General features: G+C 45.0%; 1 protein-coding gene across 1 annotated transcript in view; it reads left to right on the forward strand.

Moving 5' to 3' along the window:
- The window catches only part of EFCAB6 (EF-hand calcium binding domain 6), a 223,760-nt gene that overhangs the window by 115,988 nt on the left and 83,677 nt on the right, over nt 1-24,095 (forward strand). The window contains exons 19-20 of the mRNA XM_033118658.1: nt 20,554-20,668; nt 22,997-23,127. Of these exons, the coding sequence (XP_032974549.1) occupies nt 20,554-20,668; nt 22,997-23,127 (246 nt within the window). The remainder of the gene's footprint in view (nt 1-20,553; nt 20,669-22,996; nt 23,128-24,095) is intronic.

A 24,095-nucleotide genomic window follows, 5' to 3' on the forward strand; every position in this document is an offset into this window, starting at 1 on the left:
CTAGCCAGACCATCAGCTCTAATGCGTCTTTTGGAGCAAAAATTAATATAAGACCCGGTCTTATGTTATGTTATGTAAGACCCAGTCTTATATTATAGTAAAATAAGACTGGGTCTTATATTAATTTTTGCTCCAAAAGATGCTGATTGTCTGGCTAGGTCTTCTTTTCAGGGAGATAACGGTAGTAACAACTTTATTTGTACTGTTATTTTGTTCTTGTATATCTGTCTTATAGTTCTTTATTTTTGTTGTTACCTTGATTCTTTTCTCCCTTCTACTTGATTGAGATTCAATTTCCTTTTTTCTAATTTCTTGAGATAGAATGTTAGATCATTGCTTTTTAGCTTTTATTTCTCTAATGTATGAATTAATGGCTATACATTGCCCTCTAGGTACAGGCTTAGCCATATCATACAAGTTCAGTATGTCATATTTTCATTATCATTTGATTGAAAATATTTCATAATATCCCTTTTGATTTTTTTCCCCTAATGGTTTATTTTAAAGGGGTGTTACTTAATTTCCAAACAGTTGGGATTTTTCGAGTTTACCTTTTATTATTGATTTTAAAGTTGGTTCCATTGTAATGAGAGAATACATTCTAAAGTCTAAATGACTTCAACCAATCCTTTGAGATATTGGGGACTGGATTATAACCCAGCATATAGATAGTTTTGGCAAATGTTCCATAAATACTTGGAAAGAGTGTGTGCTCCATCATGGACCTTCAGTTTTCTAAGTATGTCATTTAGGTTGATTATATTAACTGTGTTTTTCAGAACTCCTATATCCTTCTCAAATTTTTGCCTGCTCATTCTATTAGCTATTGAGAGAAGTGTATTGAAGTATATCGTGGATTTGTCTAGTGAGATCCTTTTTTATGCTGTTGATTGTTGCTTTATTCACTTTGAAGCTAAATTATTGGGTATGCATAGATTCAGAATTGCTGAAACTTCCTAAGAATTGTCTCCTTTATCATTATGACATGACTCTTGATACAGAGTAATGCTACATGCCTTCAAGCCTATTTTTGTCTGATAAAATATAGTTACTTCAGCTTTCTTTTGATTCGTGTTAGCATAGTATATTCTTTTCTATCCTTTTACTTCAAACTTTCTGGGTGCTCATATTTAAAGTAAGTCTGTTTTAAGGGCAGCATATAGCTGATACTTTAAAAGATGTAGTGTGACAGTCTTCTACTTGGAGTATTCAGTCCATTTTGTATTTAATTACTGATAGGGTTGTTTTATATCTATCATCTTACTGTTTTTTCTCTTTGATCCAGCTGTCTCATGTTTCTGTCTCTGCCTTTTCTTACCTTCTTTTAGATTATTCAGCTATTTCTATTATTCTGTTTTCCCATCTATTAGCTTACTGGTGAGTACATTCTTCTGTCATTCTTACTGTGGCTACAGTAGTGATTGCAACATGTACCCTTATCTTACTGCATGTAGTTAAATGTAAACTATCTTTACCACTCCCCTAACATTGCTAGATATAAAAAAATACTCTAATTTCATTTACCCCTTCCTATTTTTTGTGCTATTGCTGCCATGCATTTAAATTTTACATATATATTAAATCCCACAAGATACTATTATTATTTTTATAGCAAAAAAGCTGTCATATGTATGTACATATTACCCTTGCTTTGCTCTTTCCCTCTTACATTTTTATGTTTGCACCTGGGCTCATTTTCATTTTGCCTAAAGACCTCCCTTTTGTCCTTCTTAGAATGCAAGTGTACCAGCAACCATCTCTCTGCCTTTTCATAGTTTACTCAGATTTCCTTAGTTTTTACCTCACGTCCTTTTCCTGTCCACGATCCCATTCAGGATCCCACGTTACATGTAGTTGTTATGTCTTCTGAGGCTCCTCTGGGCTGTGACAGTTTCTCAGACGTTCCTTGTTTTTGATGATCTTGACCGTTTTGAGGATTACTGGTCAGATATTTTATAGAATATCCCTCTGCTGGGATTTGTCTGATATTTTTCTCTTGATTAGACTGGGAGTAATGTTTTGGGGAGGAAGAGCATGGAGGTAAAGTGCCCTTCTCATCACATCACATCACATCAGCGCACGTGCTGTCAGCATGACTGATCACGTTGATGTTGACCTTGCTTAGCTGGCTGAGGTGTGTCAGGCTTCTCTCCACTCTAAACTTCTTGTCTCTCTCTCTTTCCACACTGCTGTCCTTGCTCAGCCCACACTTAAGGAGGGGAAATTATTATGTTCCACCTCCTTAATGGCAGAATATCTACATAAATTATTTGAAATTCTTCTGCATGGGAGATTTGTCTCTTCTCTCCATTTATTAATTTATTCAATCATTTATTTATATGAGTACAGACTTATGCCTCATTATCCTTTAAATGTCTGTGTAATCCTTAATAATATTTCCTTTTTCACTCCTGATATTGGTAATTGTTTTTATCGTTTCTCTTTGTTTCTTGAATGTCTGGCTAGAGGTTTATCACTTTTATTGATCTTTTTATAAAACAAGCTGTGTTTCATTGGTTTCCTCTATTGTTTGTCTACATTCTATTTCGTTGATTTCTACTCTTATCTTTATTATTTCTTTTCTTCTACTTGCTTCAACTTTTGGAGGGTTTAATTTGCCTGACACACAAGGGGATTTTTCTTGGAATGTTCACCTTGAGAACCTGGTGAAGTTCCTGGTGATAAAATCCAAGTGTGCCCCTCCCCCTAAGACCCGAGCCCCCAGTTTCTCATTCTTCAGCTCATCCTCACTCAGCCTCTAGCAATTTGTCAAAGAACCACTTAAATGTTCCCCCCAGTTTGTGGCAACATTGGCTTCTGCGCCAGGCAAGCTGATCTTGGCTGTGATTCTCTGTATTCATACCTGTCTCTCCAGATTTTAGATTTCTCTGATGAGTCTAAGAAAAGTCATTGATTTTCAGTTTGTACAGCTTTTTTCTTGTAAGGATGGAAGTGATGACTTCCAAGCTCTTTACAGATTGAACCTGAAAGCAGAATTCACTCTTACGTTTTAAAGATATTTTAGCTGGAAATAGAATTTTAGGTTGGCAATTATTTGCTCCTAGCGTTTAAAAGATATCATTCCATTGTCTTCTGGTTTCTGTCAGTTCTGTTGATAAATAAACCGCCGGTCTTATTGTTGCTCATTTGAATGTAATGTATCTTGTTTTCTTCAGCAGCTTCTAAGATTTTTGTCTTTGTATTTCAGCAACTTAACTATATGTGCCTTTCTTTGTATACATCCTGCTGGGGCTTGCAGTTCATCTTGAAACTGTAGGTTGATGTGTTTAATCAAAAATCTTGTGAAAAATTCTCAACCATTATCTCTTTTCCTTTTCTTATGCTCCATTCTCCCTGTCCTCGTATGTTAGACTGGCTCACAATATCCCGCATGTCTCTTTCACTCTCCTATGTACTTTACATCCTTTTTCTCTCAGTGCTTCAGTCCCAGTATATTCCATTGACCTGTCTTCCAGTTTGTTAATCGTATGTTCTGCTTTTCCCAACCTGTGGTTAATTTTATTCATATAACTTTTAATTTTAGTATTTTTTTCATTGTGAGATGTCTATTTGCTTATTTTTAATATATTCCATACCTGTGTCTTTTCTGCTATTGTCTCAGCATATTCCTGTATTTTCTTAAATGTATTTATAACTATTTAAAAATCTTTTTTTCTGCTAACTCCAGTATCTGGATCGCCTGTAGATCTTTTTCTATTGTCTCTTTTTCCCCTTGACTTTGGGTCACATGGTCCTCTCTCTTGGCATGCCAGATAGATTTTTATTGATTGTCAGATATTATGTTAAGAAAATTGAGAAGCTCTAGGTAATGGGTCATGCTTTCCTTTGCTAGGCAGACAGAAAGGGGACTGATGATCTTAATCCAGTTAGGGACTGAGTTGATTTGAGGTTGGATTGTAATTTCTCAAGGCTCCATTTGCCTTAAAATGAAAACAGGAGAAAACAAAAAAGTCTCCTGTTCCTGGGGTGTAGCCTCCAAAGTTTTAAACCCAGAACCTATGTTATTCTCTGGGCCACTGCCCCTGAAAAATCCTGAACTCTAACCTTTGTTTCCTCAGGACCACAAGGTGACAAAAGAAATGCCTTCTTCTTTTCAGAGGCTTTCTGCCATGATTTTTAGTCTTCTGACCCACATGGCTTCTGAATTCAACAAATATCTTGAGGGGAAAACTGGCAACATTGGGTTCAGTTCTCCTCTTTTCCCTTCTCACTAGGAATCTGGCCATTCCAGTCTCTAATTTTGGTCACTGTAGTCCCATGAGCTTGTCACAAGCTCTGCTTGTCTCTCTCTGTGCTCATAGTGACTGTCTGCCTGGGCCACCAGCCCCCATCCTAACTAAGCCTCTTGCGCTGCTCCCAGAATGGGTGGAGGGCTCACTTCTCCTCAGATTCCCCCTGCTCTCAGATTTTTGTACCTTTGAGTCCTGGTTGCCTCAGCAGCTCTCTAATATGCCATACAGATGTTTTTGTATTTTATCTGGCTTTTCTGTTTGTTCTCAGCAGAAGCATAGATCTGCAAGCTGAACACCAACCCTTCCCTTTTTGATGGATATTCACTTCTTTTTTTCTTCTTTTTCTATCTCTAAACAATCTTTATGTGTCTTTACATACTGATGCCTTTCTTTTTATTTCTATGGAGAGGATTCCCAGCAATAGGATTGCTTGCTCTAAGGTAATATAGTTTTAATTTTAACACATGTTGACTGTTTGTTTTAAAAAAACAACAACACTGCAGTATACCATATTTTTAGTAGCTGTGAATGAAAGTACCTTTTTCTCTAACCCCGTTAGCAATAGGCATTATCGCTCTTTAATTTTTGCTGGGCTGATACATTTAAAGTGATTGCTCATGTTAACTTTAATTTCCATTTATTTCCCAGACTACTAGTGAATTTATTCTTTGGGAGAGGGCCATTAGGATTTGTTCTTCTGTGAGTTGCCTATTTACATCTTTTGCCCTCCTGTCAATTTATGAGATATTTGTTTACTATAGATAGACATTGTCATGTTTCCTGTTTTCATAAGAAGCCCAGGACTCCCAGTTTATCCCTCATCCTCTGGATTTTTACCCCGGGACTTTCTCCTTCTTTAGGCTCTGTATCTCTTGTAATCTGACGCCAGCCTTACTCTCCCAGTTCCTGCTCTTTTCTGACACGTTTCCAGTTGCACCAGCTCAAGCCTGGCTCTCTCCTGAATGCACTGCTTCTCTGTCATCTGTCTCCCTCACTGATATGGACACTTGACAAGGGCAGCTATCTTTGTCCTTTTCATTCTCTGCTCTGTCTCCAGCATCTAAAACAGTGCTCAGCACAAAGTAAGTGTTCAGTACATATTTGTTAATGAACCCAATCGATATTCAACAGCGTTGCAGTGTTGTGGCTTACCACGTTGACTCTGGAGCCAGACTGCCAGGTTCAAGTCCCAGCTCTGCACTTAATAACTATGTGACCTTGGGCCTCAGCTTCCTAAAATGGAGACTGGAGAAGTAGCTATGTCATAGCGTTGTTATCAGGATTAAATGAGCTAATATATATGTATTGGTTTCCTAGGAATTGGTAACAAATTATCATAAACTGGCTGGCTAAAAACAACAGACATTTATTCTGTCCTAGTTCTGGAGGCTGGAAGTCCACAATCCAGCGTCAGCAGAGTCTGCTCCCTCTGGGGGTTGCAGAGGACCCTTCCTTGCCTGTACCAGATTCGGGGGGGAGGGGAGGGGGGCGAGGCTGGCAATTCTCGCATTCCTTTGCTTTGTAGCTGCATCACTGCAGCCTCTGTCCTCTTTCTTCTGTGTCTCTGTGTCTCCACTTGCAGTTCTCCTCTCTGTGTATCTGTGTCCACTTTTCCCTCTTCTTATAAGGACACCCTAATCCTGTATGACACCTGCCAAGGCCTTATTTCCATTAAAGGTCACAGTCGCAGAAAACAGGGGGTAAGACTTCAACATATCTTTTCGGGGGACACATTTCATCCCCATACAATATGCAAACTCTGTGCATGGGGCCTGGCACGTGACATCAGGGACTTAGCCGTTGTTTTCACTCTTGTCCTTGTGCCTTTCCCAGCGCCTAACGTACAGTTGTTCAGAAATACCTGTTGAATTAATTAGTCATTTATCAGCTCCTTGTTTTCTGCACTACCCGTGTATTTTCAAATGTCTCATTTGTCTTTTTTTTTTTTTTTTTAGCGTATCTTTTGGCCATTAGAATATTTTAAGTTTATGTACAATCAAATTTGTCTATCTTCCTACCTTTGTTCCTTTTTTCTTTTTCAAAAAAGTAAATTTCTGGGCTTGTAGTCTTGGTTAATAAAGTGTCATTCCTCTACCCCCACTCTTCTTCCCATGTTTTACTGATAACCTCCTAGACTTTCTTGCAAGAATTTTTATTGTTTTGTTTTTAAAACAGAAATGCTTAATCCATGTGGAATTAATTTTTGCACATGGTATAAAATCGGGCTGTTCTATATTTTCCCACTGAATGGAACTGTTACCTTTCTCCTTTGTGAAATTCTCGTTATACTGAATTTCTACATCTGAAAATTCCCCTTTTGTTATATTGATATACATCTATTTCTATATCAATGCAGTATGTGTTTAAAAACAAGTCTTTAACTATTCTCAGGCCAGGTTTGTATTTTCCCATGTAAACTTCATCCAATTACCCCCTCAAATGCATTATTAGGATCAGAATTGGACTTGCATGACATTTATGTATTAAAATCCTACATGCTTTTGAAGTGAAGAAGAGAGAGCATAAAGGAGTACACAGAAGGAGAGGACAGAGAGCCTGGCTCTCCTGAAGAGAAGGTTGCAGTTCAGTGTCAGTTTTTCCTGCCGCATTTGACTTTGTGCTCAGCTTTGGGCATCGGATGTTGTTTCCACTTGCCCTTTGAACAATAGGTCCAACTTCCAGGACTAGAGGACGGCCTCTTCTGAAGGAGGAATGGCTTGTCTGCTTTCATCTTCAGTCTTCACAATTTGTTATTGAAGTCCTGGATTCATTTGCCTGTGGAACACTCTATGATTTTACACGTGTGCAAAAATGAGCTAGGTTCTGGATATTTGCGTCTAAAATAAGACACATCTGGTTGATTTACTAGTTATACCTGGATTCCCCTAGACATTGAAAAGTTGTCAGATCACCTTACCTTGTATTCTCAGACTGAGACGGTCTCATTTCACCATTTTTGAAGGTTGCATGTAGGTTCAGCATTTTGTCATTCTGAGCCATCTAAACACAATTGTAGTCTTGTTGGTTTCTACAGGGATAATATATTTTTAAGAAAACGCGGGCCGGCCCGGTGGCTCAGACGGTTAGAGCTCCATGCTCCTAACTCCAAAGGCTGCTGGTTCGATTCCACATGGGCCAGTGGGCTCTCAACCACAAGGTTGCCAGTTCAATTCCTCAAGTCCCCCAAGGGATGGTGGGTTCCACCCCCTGTAACTAAGATTGAACATGGCACCTTGAGCTGAGTCCCCGATGGCTCAGTTGGTTGGAGCGCATCCTCTCAACCACAAGGTTGCTGGTTCGACTCCCACAAGGGATGGTGGACTGTGCCCCCTGCAACTAGCAACGGCAACTGGACTTGGAGCTGAGCTGTGCCCTCCACAACTAAGACTGAAAGGACAACAACTTGAAGCTGAATGGCACCCTCCACAACTAAGATTGAAGGGACAACAACTTGACTTGGAAAAAAGGCCTGGAGGTACACACTGTTCCCCAATAAAGTCCTGTTCCCCTTCCCCAATAAAATCTTAAAAAAAAAAAAAAAAAAAGGAAAGAAAACGGAACCGAATCATCACTGTCACCATCATGCCTGCAGCAAAAGAGAAAAGCAAAAACCCCTGTTTTACAACTTGGTGATAGCCATTGACAAACCCTTCAGAGAGTCAAGAGTTGGTTGCTAAGGCTGGCAGAAGGATGGTTTTAGGAAATGTGACGCAGTACCATTACCGACAGATAGGACAGGTTTAGACCGGCTAGATCAGGTGTATCTAGCCTGTGGACTGGTGCTTTTCAGCTTCTGGGGAGTGGTTGGGTGGTGATCATGGTCTGTTTCCTGTGGTCACAGCATGGCCACCAAATGTACAGAATCCCATAGACTCAAAGAGCTGGAAAGGGCCTTAGAGTTCATGCGCATATCCTCACCCTTATCCCTTCTCCGTTGTTCACCATCTCAGGGGAGAGCGCACGCTTCCCTGACGTGATGACCTTGGCTTTTGTCGTGTGGCTTTCTTTGTCATGGCGTGTGGGGGATATGGACCGAGCAGCTACTGTTCCTTCAGTTTGGTTCCCCAGAACGTATGTGTGTGGAACACACCTAAACCCAACCTGCAGCCCGGAGCCCAGTCAACCTGCAGGCTGACTCAGAAGCACCGCGCCAAGCGCATCTGACATCAGCCAAATTGCACATGACCTACAGACCCGTGACTGTGAGGGTCAATGCTTGTCAGCCACCACATCTTGGATGGTTTGTCCTGCAACAGCTCACAGAGTCCTTGTTCCTGCTGTAGGCCAGTTCCAAACATGAACACCCAGCCCGGTCTCAGCTGTGTCGTCTGCGTGCTGCCCAGGCTGGGTCATTTGAATGGGAGTGACACACTTCCCAGTGTGCATGCTGAGTGGAAGTAACCACCATTGCCCAGGAGGTCAGAGCCAGAAGCCTCAGGTCTAAGTCAGACTCAGTCACCGGTGCTGGGGTTTGTTGTCCTGACTGCCAAGCCTCCCTGGGCAGTGACCCCCAGTGCAGTGACATGAGTGGCTCCACACTGCTCACGGGGTACCCTGGGCAGGCACTTGCATCGCGGGGCTTCAGGCTCCTCATCGTAAGTGGTGAGAGACACTCTCGGGCTCTCTCAATATTATAAGTCATGCGACGGTGTTGTCTCGTGGCGTCGGGCGGACACGTGTTCACACCTTTGCCCCACCGCTTACAGCTGTGCTGTGTCTTTCTAGCACACGGATGGCTTCCTTAGCCTTCCTAAAGTTCGATCTCCTCTCTTGTAAGGTGGGATTGGTCTTCCTTCTGTTGAGGAGTTGTTGATAACGTGTTAAATAAGATAATGTGTTAAAGTCACTCAGTACAGCAACTGGCACCTCGTAGGTCCTCAGTCACACTGTCCCTCTCCATGACGCTTGTGAAGCTTCCATTCCTACCTGGAGTCAGGAAGGAGTGTGTACAACTCAGAGGCCAGCTCTGGCCCTTGTTGTTAGGCTGTTAACGCTTGGACTCTGTACTTGACATGCTCACCAGCTTTACCTCCTGTATCTGAGCTGCTGTCTCTGGACACCCCCCACCATCACATTCCCCAGGGGCCTGTATCTGAGATGCTCCTCTCCCTTTGAAATTCCATTTCATTCTTCCCGGTATTCCTGTCAGTCAGGGAACAAAGCGGAAATCCTGTTACTTTATCTGCATCACAGACCAAATACATTGCTACCTATGTGGCGACAGCGTCATGCGTATCCCTCACGTAGGTTTGCATCAGTTTTGAAGGCTGTCTTTCTGGGGCCACATGGACACTCAGACATGTGGGTCTGAATACAGGGCTACTGCTACCGCTGCGACGTCAGTTCCAGAACATTGCAAAAACGTGAGGCACACAAATTTTCTGGTTTCCCAATGCATATGCAAGTTATATTTATTCTATATTGTAGTATATTAAGTGTGCAATAGCGTTATGCCTAAAAACTGATGTACCTTAACTTAAAAAATACTTTATTGCTAAAAAAAATGCTATCATCTGAGCCTTCTGCGAGTCATATATAATCTTTTTGCTGGTGAAGTGTCTTACCACAGTGTTAATGGCTGCTGACTGGTCAGGGTGGTGGTTGCCGAAGGTTGGGGTGGCTGTGGCAATTTTTAAAAATAAGACAGCAATTAAGTTACCGCGTCAATCGACTCTTCTTTCATGAAAGGTTTCTCAGTAACACGAGACGCTGTTTGATAGCATTTTACCCACGGTAGAGCTTCTTTCAAAGTTGGGGTCCATCTTTTCAAACCGTGCAGCTGCTTTTCAACTAAGTTTATGTGATATTCTAAACCGTTTGTTGTCATTTCAACAATCTTTAGAGCCTCTTCGCCAGGAGTGGATTCCATCTCCAGAAACCGTTTTCTGTGCTCATCCCCAAGAAGCGGCTCCTCATCCGTACAAGTTTGATCATGAGCTTGCAGCAATTCAGTCACATTTTCAGCCTCCACGTCTACTTCTCTTGCTGTTCCCACCACCTCTGCAGTGCCTTCCTCTCAAAGTCATCCACCAGGGTTGGAATCAACTTCCAAACTCCTGTTAATGTTGATATCTTGGCCTCTTTCCATGACTCATGAATGTTCTCAATGGCATCTAGAAGGGTGAATTCTTTCCAACGGTTTGTAACTTACTTTGCTCAGCTATAGCCTTACAAAATGTATTTCTTAAATAATACGGCGTGAAAAGTTGAAACGATTCCTTGGTCCTGGGCTGCAGAATGGATGCTCTGTTAGCAGGCATGAAAACTACATTAATCTCATGTCCATCTCCATCAGCACTCTTGGGTGGCCAGGTGTGTTGTCAATGAACAGTGATATTTTGAAAGGAATCTTTTTTCTAAGCAGTAGGTCTCAACAGTGGGCTTAAAATATTCAGTAAGCCATGTTGTACACTGATGTGCTGTCATCCAGGCTTTGTGGTTTCATTTATAGAGCACAGGCAGAGTAGACTTAGCATAACTCCTAAGGGCCCTGGGATTTTCTGAATGGTAAGTGAGCACTGGCTTCAACTAAAACTCCCCCACTAAAAGTCCCCCGCTGCATGAGCCCCTAACTAGAGAGCCAGCCTATCCTGTGAAGCTTTGAAGCCGGGCATTGACTTCTCTCTAACTATGAAAGCCCTGGATGACATCTTCTTCCAATATAGGTATGTTTTGTCTACGTTGAAAATCCATGTTTAGTGTAGCCACCTTCACTAATTATCTTACTAGATCTTCTGGATAACCACGGCAGCTTTTACCTCAGCACTGGCTCCTTCACCCGCACTTTTATGCTGTGGAGATGGCTTCTCTCCTTAATCCTCATGAACCAACCTCTGCCAGCTTCAGACTTTTCTTCTGCAGCTTCCTCACCTCTCTCAGCCTTCACAGAACTGAATAGAGTTAGGGCCTTGCTCTGGATTGGGCTTTAGCTTAAGGGGATGTTGTGGCTGGTTTGATCTTCTATCCAGGACCCCTAAAACTTTCTCCACATCAGCAATAAGTTATGTTTTGCTTTGTTATCATTTGTGTGTTCACTAAAGTAGCACTTTTAATTTTCTTCCAAAAAATTTTCTTTGCATTAACAACTTGGCTACCTGTTTGGTGCAAGAGGCCTAGCTTTCAGCCTATCTCAGCTTTCGACATGTTTTCCTCACTGAGCTTAATCATTTCTAGCTTTTGATTTAAAGTGAGAGATGTATGACTTCCTTTCACTTGAACACTTAGAGGCCATTGTAGGGTTATTAACTGGCCTGATTTCAATACTGTTGTATCTCAGGGAATAAGGAGGCCTGAGGAGCGGTAAAGAGGTGGGGGGCAGCCCGTCAGTGGAGCAGTCAGAACACACACACTTATTGTTTAAGTTTACCGTCTTATATGGTCACGGTTCATGGTGCCCCAAAACAATTATAATAGTAACAGCAAAGATCGCTGATCACAGATCGCCATAACAAATGTAATCATAATGAAAAAGTTTGAAATATTGCGAGAATTACCAACGTGTGGCATAGAGACTTGAAGTGAGCAAATGCTGTTGGAGAAACAGTACCTATAGACTTGCTCGAGACAGGGCTGCCAGAAACCCTCAATTTGTAAATCATGGAACACCTGCGAGTTGCAATAAAGTGAAGCAGAACAAAAAGAGGTATGCCTGTATCAAGGAAGCGTCTGCTGATGGAGTTTGAACTTTCTATTCAAGTCCAAATCAGATTTATTTTGAATGTTCCGTGTTCTTGTCCAGCCATGTTACTCTTATCTCTAGTACCTGAGTCATATGTGGTTAGATAGTCTTGGTGATTAGAATTCTCAGATCATCCCTGCGTTCTGATGTCTGTGGTGACTAATAGGAGACAGGAGCTGGAATAGCAGGGATCATTGGGATAGAGGAATAGAAGGTAGGGAGGGGGAGTATGTCTGAAATTCTAGAGAAGGCTTGTTTGGTTTTGGTGTTTTGTTTTTGTGTTTTGTTTTGTTTTGTTTTGTTTTTTGCCTGTTTCATTTTTTTTTCTGTGAATGATTGTATAAGGAAATGAAAGTAATATATTAAAAATAAACCCCAGAGTTCTCTTCAGTTTTATCACAAATAACTTAGGCCAAAGACTCTCCAGGAAGGAATGGCTAAAAACGCAGTCTCCAGAGTCTGTGCCCTTGAGCTCCACCTTCTCCTCAGGTCGTGTCCCCCAAGTCCCTGGCTTAAGTATAAACATGAATCTTTTCCTTGGTTCTCCCTAACGGAGGCAGACTGATATTGTCAAAGGAAAAATTTACTTAATGTAGTAGTAAGGGGAGGAAAACAGAGGTATCATGGTTGATACAACAGAGAAACAGTGAAATATCGGAGTCTGAAGTGTCTGTAGTGCAGCTCCAAAGAGCTAGTCAACTTCCCAGTCCCGAGGCTGCCTCCCTCTCCTCCCATTTCCTTTTGTCTGACTCACAGGGAGATGTCCTCTTGCCCCACCTCGCAGTATTCTTGGTATTCTAACTTCTTCCTCCCCACTCTGCCTTCTCGGGTCAGACTCGAGATTCATCCAGACATGTGAGCATCCAACAGTCCCTTACAATGACATGTCCTCCTTTTCTTGCCATTTAACATTTACTGAGCATCTACTATCTGTTCGTAGGATGTAGAGGTAAAAAAGACTTGCTGGTAATTTCTCTATCCACCAGAAATTTGTGGGGTGGCTGCCTGGAGTGAGACCCTGTATGAGGGACTGTTTATGGTAGAAGCAAGCAGAAGAGGCTATGAAAGGTCAAGAGAGTTTTGTCACCCGGTCTGGGGAGGACTGAGAAAGCTCTCCTGAGCTGGTGATACCTGTGTTTTAAGGATGTGTTTGCTATAGCATCCAAGTAAGCCTTACTGGGAATTCCATTTCCAGTGTAGGTGAATAAGCTCCTACTAGACAAACCTTCCCAGAGATATCAGGTCTAAACACTGGACAGTGTTAAATTAGTAAGTAAATAAATAAACAAATAACCAAGTATCTTAAGGCCCTGGAAAGGGAAACTAAGCAACCGGATTCTGGAGGGGAGTCAACTCTTGGAAGATGGGAATAACATGGGGGTGAGATCCCCATTTCTTAGAGCTTTTTACCTGAGTGAATGCTTACATAGGGCAGATTAAAAAAAAAAAAAAACTGATAGAAAGCCAACAGTGTTTCTGTCCTAAAGAACCAGAGAGCAGAGAGAAGCCTGGATACCTAATGCCACTGGAAGGTAAAACGAGATTTTTTTAAAGGAGAGAGCCAGAGAGTGGGTGCTCCAAATTCTTTGTATAAATTCTTTCCAGATCTCTGGCTGACCGTTAACCATACAGGAACAGGGCAGATTGCAAGTAACCTAGTTAAGGATAAAAGAACTGAACTGAGATTTTAAACTGCTGCCCAAAAGATAGTCTTTTTCAGTTTGAGTGCAAACAAATCTGCCTGCTCAAACAAATGAACAAACCAAAAAAATCAACATCCTTTGGAGAAATATAATAAAATCCAGAGTCTCCACACCATAACATTCACAATGTCTAGGATACAATAAAAAATTACTAAATGTACGGAGAAAAAGGAAAACATGACGTTTCTCCAGAGGAAAAACTCTTGAGATGATCCAGATGTTAAAACTAACACTTTAAGTCTTTTTTTTTTTTAATAGGTTTATTAGGGGTAAAGTTGATGCATTCATTTTTTTTTAACCTCAATTACTTTTTATTTATTTATTTATTTATTTATTTATTTTTTATTTTATTGGGGAAGGGGAACAGGACTTTATTGGGGAACAGTGTGTACTTCCAGGCCTGTTTTCCAAGTCAAGTTGTTGTCCTTTCAATCTTAGTTGTGGAGGGTGCCATTCAGCTTCAAGTTGTTGTCCTTTCAGTCTTAGTTGTGGAGGGCGCAGCTCAGCTCCAGGTCCAGCTGCCATTGCTAGTTGCAGGGGCACAGCCCACCATCCCTTGCGGGAATTGAACCGGCAACCTTGTAGTTGAGAGGATGCACTCCAACCAACTGAGCCATCCAGGAGCTCAGCGGCAGCTCAGCTCAGGGTGCTGTATTCAATCTTAGTTGCAGGAGGCACAGCCCACCATCCCTTGAGGGAGTCGAGGAATCGAACTGGCAACCTTGTGGTTGAGAGCCCATTGGCCCATGTGGGAATCGAACCGGCAGCCTTCAGAGTTAGGAGCATGGAGCTCCAACCGCCTGAGCCACCGGGCCGGCCCAACACTTTAAGTCTTTAAAGTAACTATTATAATTGTGCTCAGTGATGTAAAGGAAAATATGAAGAATGAAAATTTGGGAAATTTCGGCAGAGAATAGAATGTATGAAAAGAATCAAGGGGAAATCCTAGAACTGAAAAATAAAATATCTGAAATAAAAAAATTCACCAGACGGGTTTAACCACAGAATATAGATAACAAAAGGGAGAGTCAGTGAGCTTGAAGGTAAATCAATAGAAGTTATACACGTGAAGAAGAGAAAGAAAAAGGACAAAAAAAGAACAGTGCCTCAGGGACACGTGAACAACATCAGAAGGTCTAGCACAGGTATAATTGGAGTCACAGAAGGAAGGGAAGACTAAGAAAGAAGACGTATGTCAGGAAATCATGACCGAAATTTCTCAATATGGGGGGAAAGGGCTAAATGTATAGATTCGAGAGCTCAGAAAGCCCAAGTGAGATAAATACAAAGAAAGTCATAGACACACTGCTGAAAACCAAAATCAGACAGAGACTCTAGCATGTGAAAAATGACACATAAACGGGAACAAGGTTTTAAATCACCATTTACTGCTTATTGGAACAATGGAGGCCAGAGACAGTAGGACGATAACTTTAACAAGCTGCAAAGAAAACAAAAACAAAGTCTCTCAACCCAGAGTTTACATCCGTCAAAAGTCTCCTTTAAGAATGAAGGTGAAATAAAGATGTTTTCAGACAAAAAACAGAAAGATAATTTATCGCAAGCCGATCTTCACTGTAAGAAATGTTAAAGGAAGTTCTTCAGGCTGAAGAAATTTGATGCTAGGTGGAGACTCAGGTGTTCACGAAAGAATAAAGAACATTGGAAATGCTAAATATTCGATTCAATATAAAGGCTATATTTTCTTTAAAAAATACGTAAGAGAGTTTAAGGCAAATATTATAACATTGTCTTGTGGGTTTATAATATACCAGGTAGATGTAAGACAAATGACCACTGCAGCCTGAAGGACGGGGGCCCAGTAAAGTCCTATGTGATTGCAAGGTTTCTGCATTTTCTCTGAGGGGGTTAAGTATTAACTAAATAGACTGAAAAGTTAAGTGTATATATTACAATTCTTAGAGCAACCACCCAAAGCATGATGCCGAGGTCTAGCAAACCCGTCTTCCTCATACGGAGACTGGGGGTGGTGCTCTCACCCCCTCGGGAGACTCTGCCATAGCTGGGCTTAGGAAGACTGAGTCACTCACTCCACTTCCAGCCGATGGGCACCTGCATGGGAGCACCTGTCTTCACCGAGAGCCCCCAAGGATTAGCAGGTTTACACTCAAACTGAGGTCCCAGGGATGCAGTAACTATTTGGTGTATCAGAATATACCAGGCCACAATTTGTCACTCTTTTTTTTTTTTTTTTAAATTGGGGAATATTGGGGAACAGTGTGTTTCTCCAGGGCCCATCAGCTCTAAGTCGTTGTCCTTCAATCTAGTTGTGGAGGGCGCAGCTCACTGGCCCGTGTGGGAATCGAACCAGCAACCCTGTTGTTCAGAGCTCGCACTTTAACCAACTGAACCATCTCGCTGCCCAGTTTGTCTCTCTTTGAGGAACTTTCTTTAATCTGTTTTATAAATGTTGCAGTTTAGCCTTACGTTATATTGCAAATTGCCTCCAAGGGCTGTGATAAATCTGGTTGACTTGCTGGTGTGTTCGTCGTAAACATGAGAGCAGAGCAAGGGGAAGCATTAGAAAGAGGCATTAATGTTGGTAGAATGCTTAGCGCCTCTTCTGGCGATTGCACTCCCTGGGTTTTGCATCCTTTGCAAAGACGCTCCGCGCCAATGGGACTGCACGCCTGCAACCATCGGACAGGCTGCTGGAGGCATGCTGTGCCTCCCTGGTGCTTCACAACCCTCTAGGCAGTGAAACATTTGCCTACAGACATTTTCTTACTCTCCAGTACATATGTTTTTATGAAAGAACTAAGCAGGAGGAATTTGCGATGAATAATTCATGTGTAATTGTTTTCAAAATAAAAAGTTGTTTTTCAAAGGAAGCAACCACTCTATCCGTTTCAGAGTCCCACTGCTGCTACCACGGGGCCACAGCTTTCTGTCTGAACACTTGCCCATCCTGGGCTGGGTGGGACAGGCTCCTCTGCAGAGCTGGGACAGGACACGTGTGCAGATGGCACAGAACTGCCAGAATGCTCAGTCACGCACTGCCTGCCCAAGTCACCTGCAGGCCCTCGGCATGGTCTGGGAATCCAGCGCTGCTCCCCTAGCGGCCCCCAGGCCACACAGCAACACCTGCACTCCCTCCCCTCTTCCTTGGCTCCCAATCCTGCACCAGCACATCCTATCCCGCAGCTTGTTTACTTCAGCTCACAGACACAAGCCCGACCAAGGCCTGGGCCTGGCCAGTGGGGCCCGTGCAGGTACGAAGAGCCAAGGCCACATTCAGTTTATTACTGACGTAGCAGCCACAGGTGCCAGCTCCCTGGGTCCTAGCCCCACACACCAAAAAGGACGAAACCAGAGCAGAAGGAGCTGATAACTGCACTGCAGGTGTGGCTGCCCTGTTGCAGCTACGTGGGCTTATATTCTGCAGCTCTAGTCAGAGGAGGCCGGGGCGGAAGGCTCCTTACCTCCTCAGAACCCGGGAGGGGAAAAGAAGCTGTCCATGATAGCCTTCTGGGGAGATGGCCTCATAGCAGCTTCTAGAGGCTCCCATCTTTGGTGTTCTAGGAGTTTCTCAGGTGTTCTGCCAAGATGCAAATTAACCTTTGCCTGTGTGGCCAATCTGGATACATGCCAGGGCTCCAGGGCTTCATAATGGAGACCTACCCCACTTCAGCCCCAGTGACCTCATTCCAATAGTGGAGTTCATCATAGTGGTTAATAAAAAGAACTGGGTTTGAACCCAGGTCTGTTATTTCCTAATAATCTGACTGGGACAACTCACCTAAACTCTCTTAAGATGCTGTTTCAACATCTTTAAACCGGAAGTAGTAAGAGTGGCTTATGATAAGGATTAAATGAGACTTATGGAATGCCTGTGAAGAACTCAGCACAATGCCTGGCACAGAGCAGGCGGTAAGCATTGCTACGTGATGGTGATGATGAAGATGATGTTGATGATGGTGGTGGTGGTGATGATGGTGTTGGTGGTGATAATTGTGGTGATGGTGGTCGTGGTGATGGTGTTGATGGTGGTGATGATGGTGATGATGGTGATGATGGTGATGGTGGTGATGGTGATGGTGGTGATGGTGGTGATGGTGGTGGTGGTGATGATGGTGATGAAGATGATGGTGGTGATGATGGTGATGAAGATGATGGTGGTGATGATGGTGATGATGGTGATGGTGGTGGTGATGGTGGTCGTGGTGATGGTGTTGATGGTGGTGATGATGGTGGTGATGATGGTGATGGTGGTGATAGTGGTGATGATGGTGATGATGATGAAGATGGTGGTGGTGATGATGGTGATGATGGTGATGGTGGTGATGATGGTGAAGATGGTGAAGATGATGGTGGTGATGATGGTGATGGTGGTGATAGTGGTGATGATGATGAAGATGATGGTGGTGATGATGGTGATAGTGGTGATGATGGTGATAGTGGTGATGATGGTGATGATGATGAAGATGATGGTGGTGATGATGGTGATGGTGGTGGTGATGGTGGTCGTGGTGATGGTGTTGATGGTGGTGATGATGGTGAAGATGATGGTGGTGATGGTGGTGATGGTGGTGATAGTGGTGATGATGGTGATGATGATGAAGATGATGGTGGTGATGATGGTGATGATGGTGATGATGGTGATGGTGGTGATGATGGTGGTCGTGGTGATGGTGTTGATGGTGGTGATGGTGTTGATGATGATGGTGGTGATGATGGTGATGGTGGTGATGATGGTGATGATGGTGATGGTGGTGGTGATGGTGGTCGTGGTGATGGTGTTGATGGTGGTGATGATGGTGGTGATGATGGTGATGGTGGTGATAGTGGTGATGATGGTGATGATGATGAAGATGGTGGTGGTGATGATGGTGATGATGGTGATGGTGGTGATGATGGTGAAGATGGTGAAGATGATGGTGGTGATGATGGTGATGGTGGTGATAGTGGTGATGATGATGAAGATGATGGTGGTGATGATGGTGATAGTGGTGATGATGGTGATAGTGGTGATGATGGTGATGATGATGAAGATGATGGTGGTGATGATGGTGATGGTGGTGGTGATGGTGGTCGTGGTGATGGTGTTGATGGTGGTGATGATGGTGAAGATGATGGTGGTGATGGTGGTGATGGTGGTGATGATGGTGATGATGATGAAGATGATGGTGGTGATGATGGTGATGATGGTGATGATGGTGATGGTGGTGATGATGGTGGTCGTGGTGATGGTGTTGATGGTGGTGATGGTGTTGATGATGATGGTGGTGATGATGGTGATGGTGGTGATGATGGTGATGATGATGAAGATGATGGTGATGGTGGTGATGGTGGTGATGATGGTGATGAAGATGATGGTGGTGATGATGGTGGTGATGGTGGTCGTGGTGATGGTGTTGATGGTGGTGATGATGGTGAAGATGATGGTGGTGATGATGGTGATGAAGATGATGGTGGTGATGATGGTGATGATGGTGATGGTGGTGGTGATGGTGGTCGTGGTGATGGTGTTGATGGTGGTGATGATGGTGAAGATGATGATGGTGATGGTGGTGATGATGGTGATGGTGGTGGTGATGGTGGTGATGGTGGTGATGGTGGTGGTGATATATACTATCTTACCCCATCCTCCTGTTTATCATCCTTGACGTCTTTGGCCCTTAGACACATAGAAACATTTTTGTTTAAATATTTTTTATTGGGGAATATTGGGGGACAGTGTGTTTCTCCAGGGCCCATCAGCTCCTTCAGTCTAGTTGTGGAGGGCGCAGCTAGGTCCAGTTGCTGTTTTCAATCTTTAGTTGACAGGAAGTGCAGCCCACCATCCCATGCGGGAATTGAACCGGCAACCTTGTTGTTGAGAGCTCGCGCTCTAACCAACTGAGCCATCCGGCCGCCCCTTCAGAAGCTCAGCAGCAGCTCATTGTCTTCAGTCTAGTTGTAGAGAGTCCAGCTCACTGGCCCATGTGGGAATCGAACCAGCAACCCTGTTGTTCAGAGCTCGCGCTTTAACTGAGCCATCTGGCTGCCCCCCCACAATTTGAACTGTGATTTTCTGACCTTTTTCTAAAAGAAAAATCATGTTTCCTCATTTAAATTGTGAATACTTGGAGAGCAGCAGGGATGGTGTCTTCTGTCCCCCAGCAGCCCTTCAGGGGGTGGGGGGGCTCACCTCCAGGCAGGTAGTTCTGTCCTGGTTGTTGACTGGCCATTGGCAGTCAGCTGATCTAGGACGGTGTCATCTGGATGGTTCTGCTTCACTGATTGCAACGCAAGGAAGCGTGTTTTCTCAGTTGCTCCCCGCGTCCACCACATACACAAAATGCAAACGGTTTGTAAACAGCAGGTTATGTGTCGTGGAGTGAACGGATCACGGATAACTTTCAACGAGCAGATTTGGCTAACCAGAGAAACCAGAAGGGCTATGGACTCCCCTTCCCCCACAGAGAAAACATACGAGTTTAGTTTGCAATTTGAACTGTGGACCATAATGAAACTATTCAAAATTTTAGTTTTCCCTCCTCAAACTGCCTTGCTTTATTTTGTTCATGTTTCCTAGGATATGTGTGAGTATACGTGTAACTTATGAGACTCGAAAGCCACTGCTGTCACAGCACATGTGAATTTGGGTCCCTTGTGTGGTCCGGCCTCTGACAAGGTCTGCAGTGCTGACTTCAGCCCCAAATGCCATGCCGACCAGCCCCAGGCTGGGCGCCCACTTGATCCTTTGTTCACTCACTCGCTCAACAAACAAGCCTTGTGCTGGGCCAGGGACCCAGGGCACCTGGGCCCCGCCCAAGGCCGTCTGTGGGCGGGGCAGACAAGTAACAATCAGGCTGGAGCAAGGGGCCATGGCGGTGCCAGTGGGGGCTGAGGGGTTCAGCTGGGCAGGAACACCAGGCCAACCTAACCGCCCTTCCCTCACTCCTCTTCCTGTCAGGTACTGGAGGATAATGGAATGCCCATGGATGACGACCAGTATGCTCAGCTGACTGCAAACATAGGATATAAGAAGGAAGGGATGAGTTACCAGGATTTTGCAACAGGACTTGCAGGTAGCTACCCGCCACGTGCACACCCTGCCGGGGCCGTCTCCCTGTGTTGGCATCACAAGCCTTTCTGAGCTCTGCCACCAGGCCATGGGGGGTGTAGGAGCGCACAGAGAGATGGACAGAGTTGGTTCTCAGACAGGAGCAGATTTTTTTTGTCCAGTTTTATCTGACTGCTGTTTGGCCGTTCCTTTTCATTAAGTTAAGCTGAACTGTGAGTGCAGAGTTTTACCTGACAGGACCTTCTACAGACTTAGAGCGCAGGTGGCTTGTCACATTTACTCCAAAGCCTGTGTGCCTTAAATCACACCTCATGTCCTCTATGATTTTCCCCCTAAAAATAGATGCTGGTTACCTGTAATTAATGACACCCATGCACGGGCAAGACAAGTGTCTTCCTCCCTTCTCGCAGATAAGGACACAGAGATCCCAAAGGATTCAGTGACTTGCCCACGATCACCCAGCCACTGTCCCTCCCCTCTCCCCGCCCCCGATGGTTGTTGGGAAGTTTGTCTTGTACAATGCAATCAGGGCGCGAAGCTGGGTCCTCCTGTTTGTCACCTGTTCCTTCTCCTGCTCTCCTGGCCACACACCTGGCAGACAGAGGAAGGGCACGCAGCCCCCTGCCTCTCTGCTGTGTCCCCTCTCCTCTCCTCTCCCTCAGCTCCACTCTCACTGGTGCTGCTTTCTCATATGTGAGGGAGTTTGAGTGGGCAAATAAGCCCCCCCTAGAAAAGCTGCAGAACTCATACAAATGTATCACTGGAATCTTCTGTTTGGCCGCAAATGCACTGCAGGCTGGACAGGGAGGAACCCGGAAGGCTTGTCTGTGTTTTGCATCCTCCCTGAGCTTGGTCTGGGGGAAGTACTTGATCTGCACTGGAGAGACCAGCTGCTGGAACTCCTCACCAGGCAAATGCAGGGGCGCCCTGCAGCACCCCCAGACTTGCACCTCCCTAAAGGGAGAGGGCTCCAAAACAAGGGCAAGGCAAGAAGCCGTAGAAGTTGGGAAGTTTGACATGTTCTTTGGGTATATGTTTTGACATTTTTGAAGGAAAATGAAAAGAAGGAAAAGGAATCCACACTTACTTCAGCGAGTGCTTCCAGGGTGCCAGGTGCATTCAGGTTTCAGGTGACGAAGTTGGGGCCCAGGGTGAGTAGGTTGCTCCCCTGAGATCCCAGTGCAGTGACTCCATCGCAGATGGGCACTTGACACAGCAGCTGTTGACTGCTCTCGGCTTCCTCCCGCCCAGCCTGTTCCATTCCCCCTTTCCTCCTCCTTCTCACCCTCCATCAGTCCTGTATCCCCACATGGTCAGATGTCGCAGCGGGAGAGGATGGAGGCTCCCGGGCAGCTCCAGGCCAGGGGGCCAGGGTGGGCCTGCAGGGGGCAGGCGAGCAGCTCGGGAGGTGTTATCTGCCAGGCGTAGGAACCCGAGGGGCCGCTGCAGGCCCAGGTGGAGCCGGGCAGAAGCCAGGTTCAAGACTGAATCCCAGGATGCTCACGAGCTCAGGTGCTCTGCCCACCGTCCATCTTGCAGACCGTCCGTGGGGATGGCGTGGTGGCAACTTGTGCAGAGAACCTTGTCTAAAACCAAGTCCCAGGTTTTTAGCCTGGCGTTCGACAAGGCCACACTCAAATTATCCCAACCTGATGGAAATGGATTGGTTTTTAAATAGAAGTGACACTTCCTTGCTGAGTTTTAGGGGACAGAGAAGGCATAACGCAGTAATTAACCAGCTGGGCTCTGGAATCGGATGGGCCTGGGTTCAGCTGTTTGACCCCGTGAGCTCTGCGCCCTTGGGGAAGTCGGGGAACCCCCTGAGCCTCCATCGCCTCCCGTGTAAAGTGGGCATGATAATAGATTTCCTTGTGAGTAAACACGGCGTCAGAAGAGAGTCTGCCTTGGGTTGTTGAAAGGACCGACCACAGGGTCTGGCAGCTGCGTAGTCAGGAAATGTCTGTTGAATTAATGAATGCTGATTGAATCACACATTCCTGGGTGTAGGACATGATTCTAGGAATTCTCATTCTCAGCCGCTGGAATGGAGGGATGAACGAGGGATGGCCCAGCCCTGGAGAAAGGAAGGGAAGTGACGCAAGAGTGCGTGTGAGGGCACAGCCGTCAGCTGTGCTGGGCAAGAGCGTGGCCGACGGACGGCCTGCAGAGCAAGCTGTGCTTGTGTGACAGGGCAGGGAACCGTGTGCAGTTCGCAGGGTTGCTTTGTGTGTAGGGTCCCAGCAGGACCTGGGACAGGAAGAGTTCCAGTGCTGTGCAGAGGTAGGCGTGCACGCCACTGATGGCAGTCTTCTGACGTATGTGATTGTTTCAGGTGCTAAAAGGAGCGAGCCGGGAGTGACTCCACGTCAGACTCCAGTTCTTTCAAAAAGTACCTTGGGCTGTTTGATGACTGCTGAAGAATGCCTGAAACTCTTCCCCCAGAGACTGAAGAAATTCTTCCGGGTAAATGGTGACCTGTCTACTGCTTGGCTTATCTGCCCCTGCCCCCACCCCCGCACAGCTTGGGCGTGACCCCTAGAACCCCATTTTGTCCTGCTCATCACCGGGCACAGGGCGCTTCCCTCCACACACTCGGCTGACCCCTTCTCCCCTTCCTGGGGAGGGGACCTAACTCAGTGATTCCCCAGCCCTCCCTGAAATCCCTCCCTGCTGACACTTTGCCAGGTCTGCCTCTCGAAGACCTTGGAGAAGTGAGGAGACTCTCCTCACAAGTGAGGGAGGGGCGGGAAGGGCTGGAAAACCGATTACAGTGACTTTAGGATCCGTTCATTCATTCCATCCACTCCAGTCATTCACTCACCCATCAAAAAAGTGTTGCACACTTACTGTATGCTGAAATCTGCTAAATGCTGAGGATGAAAGATACGAGCCCCGCTCAGGAGCTCAGTCCAGTGCCTCCGAGATACAGATGGTAAACAGACAGCTCAGACACACCGTGATTGGCTGTCGTAGAGGGAACTGTAGCGTGCTGTGGGGGCACAGGGAAAAGACCCTGTTGAGGAGGGCTTCCTGGAGGAGGTGACCACTGAACCGACTCTTAAACCCTCAGCAAGTACTGGGCAGCAAAAGAAGGGAACAAACAGTGGAAGAGGGAGCTTGCACAGGTAGGTGGAAGGCAGGTCAGGGGCTTTAGGGAAAAGCTCATGGCTCAGTACAACTGAGGCATGGGCTGCAGGTGGCAGTTTGTAACAGATAAGACAGGAGAAATAGCAGCCATTCAAGCAGAGGCAGGGGCAGAATGGCATCTGGTTTTGTGGTGAGAAGTAAAAAGGTGATTATAGTGGAAAGGAAGATCACTTCACTAAGGCACCTGCGTTAGCTACAAAAGAGGGTGGGGGCCCCAGCTGTGTGGAAGCAAACACATCAGAAGGCCAGGAGGGGTGAGTCCAACACAGGAGGGGTGGGAGCGC

This window comes from Rhinolophus ferrumequinum, chromosome 10, assembly GCF_004115265.2.
Source record: "Rhinolophus ferrumequinum isolate MPI-CBG mRhiFer1 chromosome 10, mRhiFer1_v1.p, whole genome shotgun sequence".
Lineage (NCBI taxonomy): Eukaryota > Metazoa > Chordata > Mammalia > Chiroptera > Rhinolophidae > Rhinolophus > Rhinolophus ferrumequinum.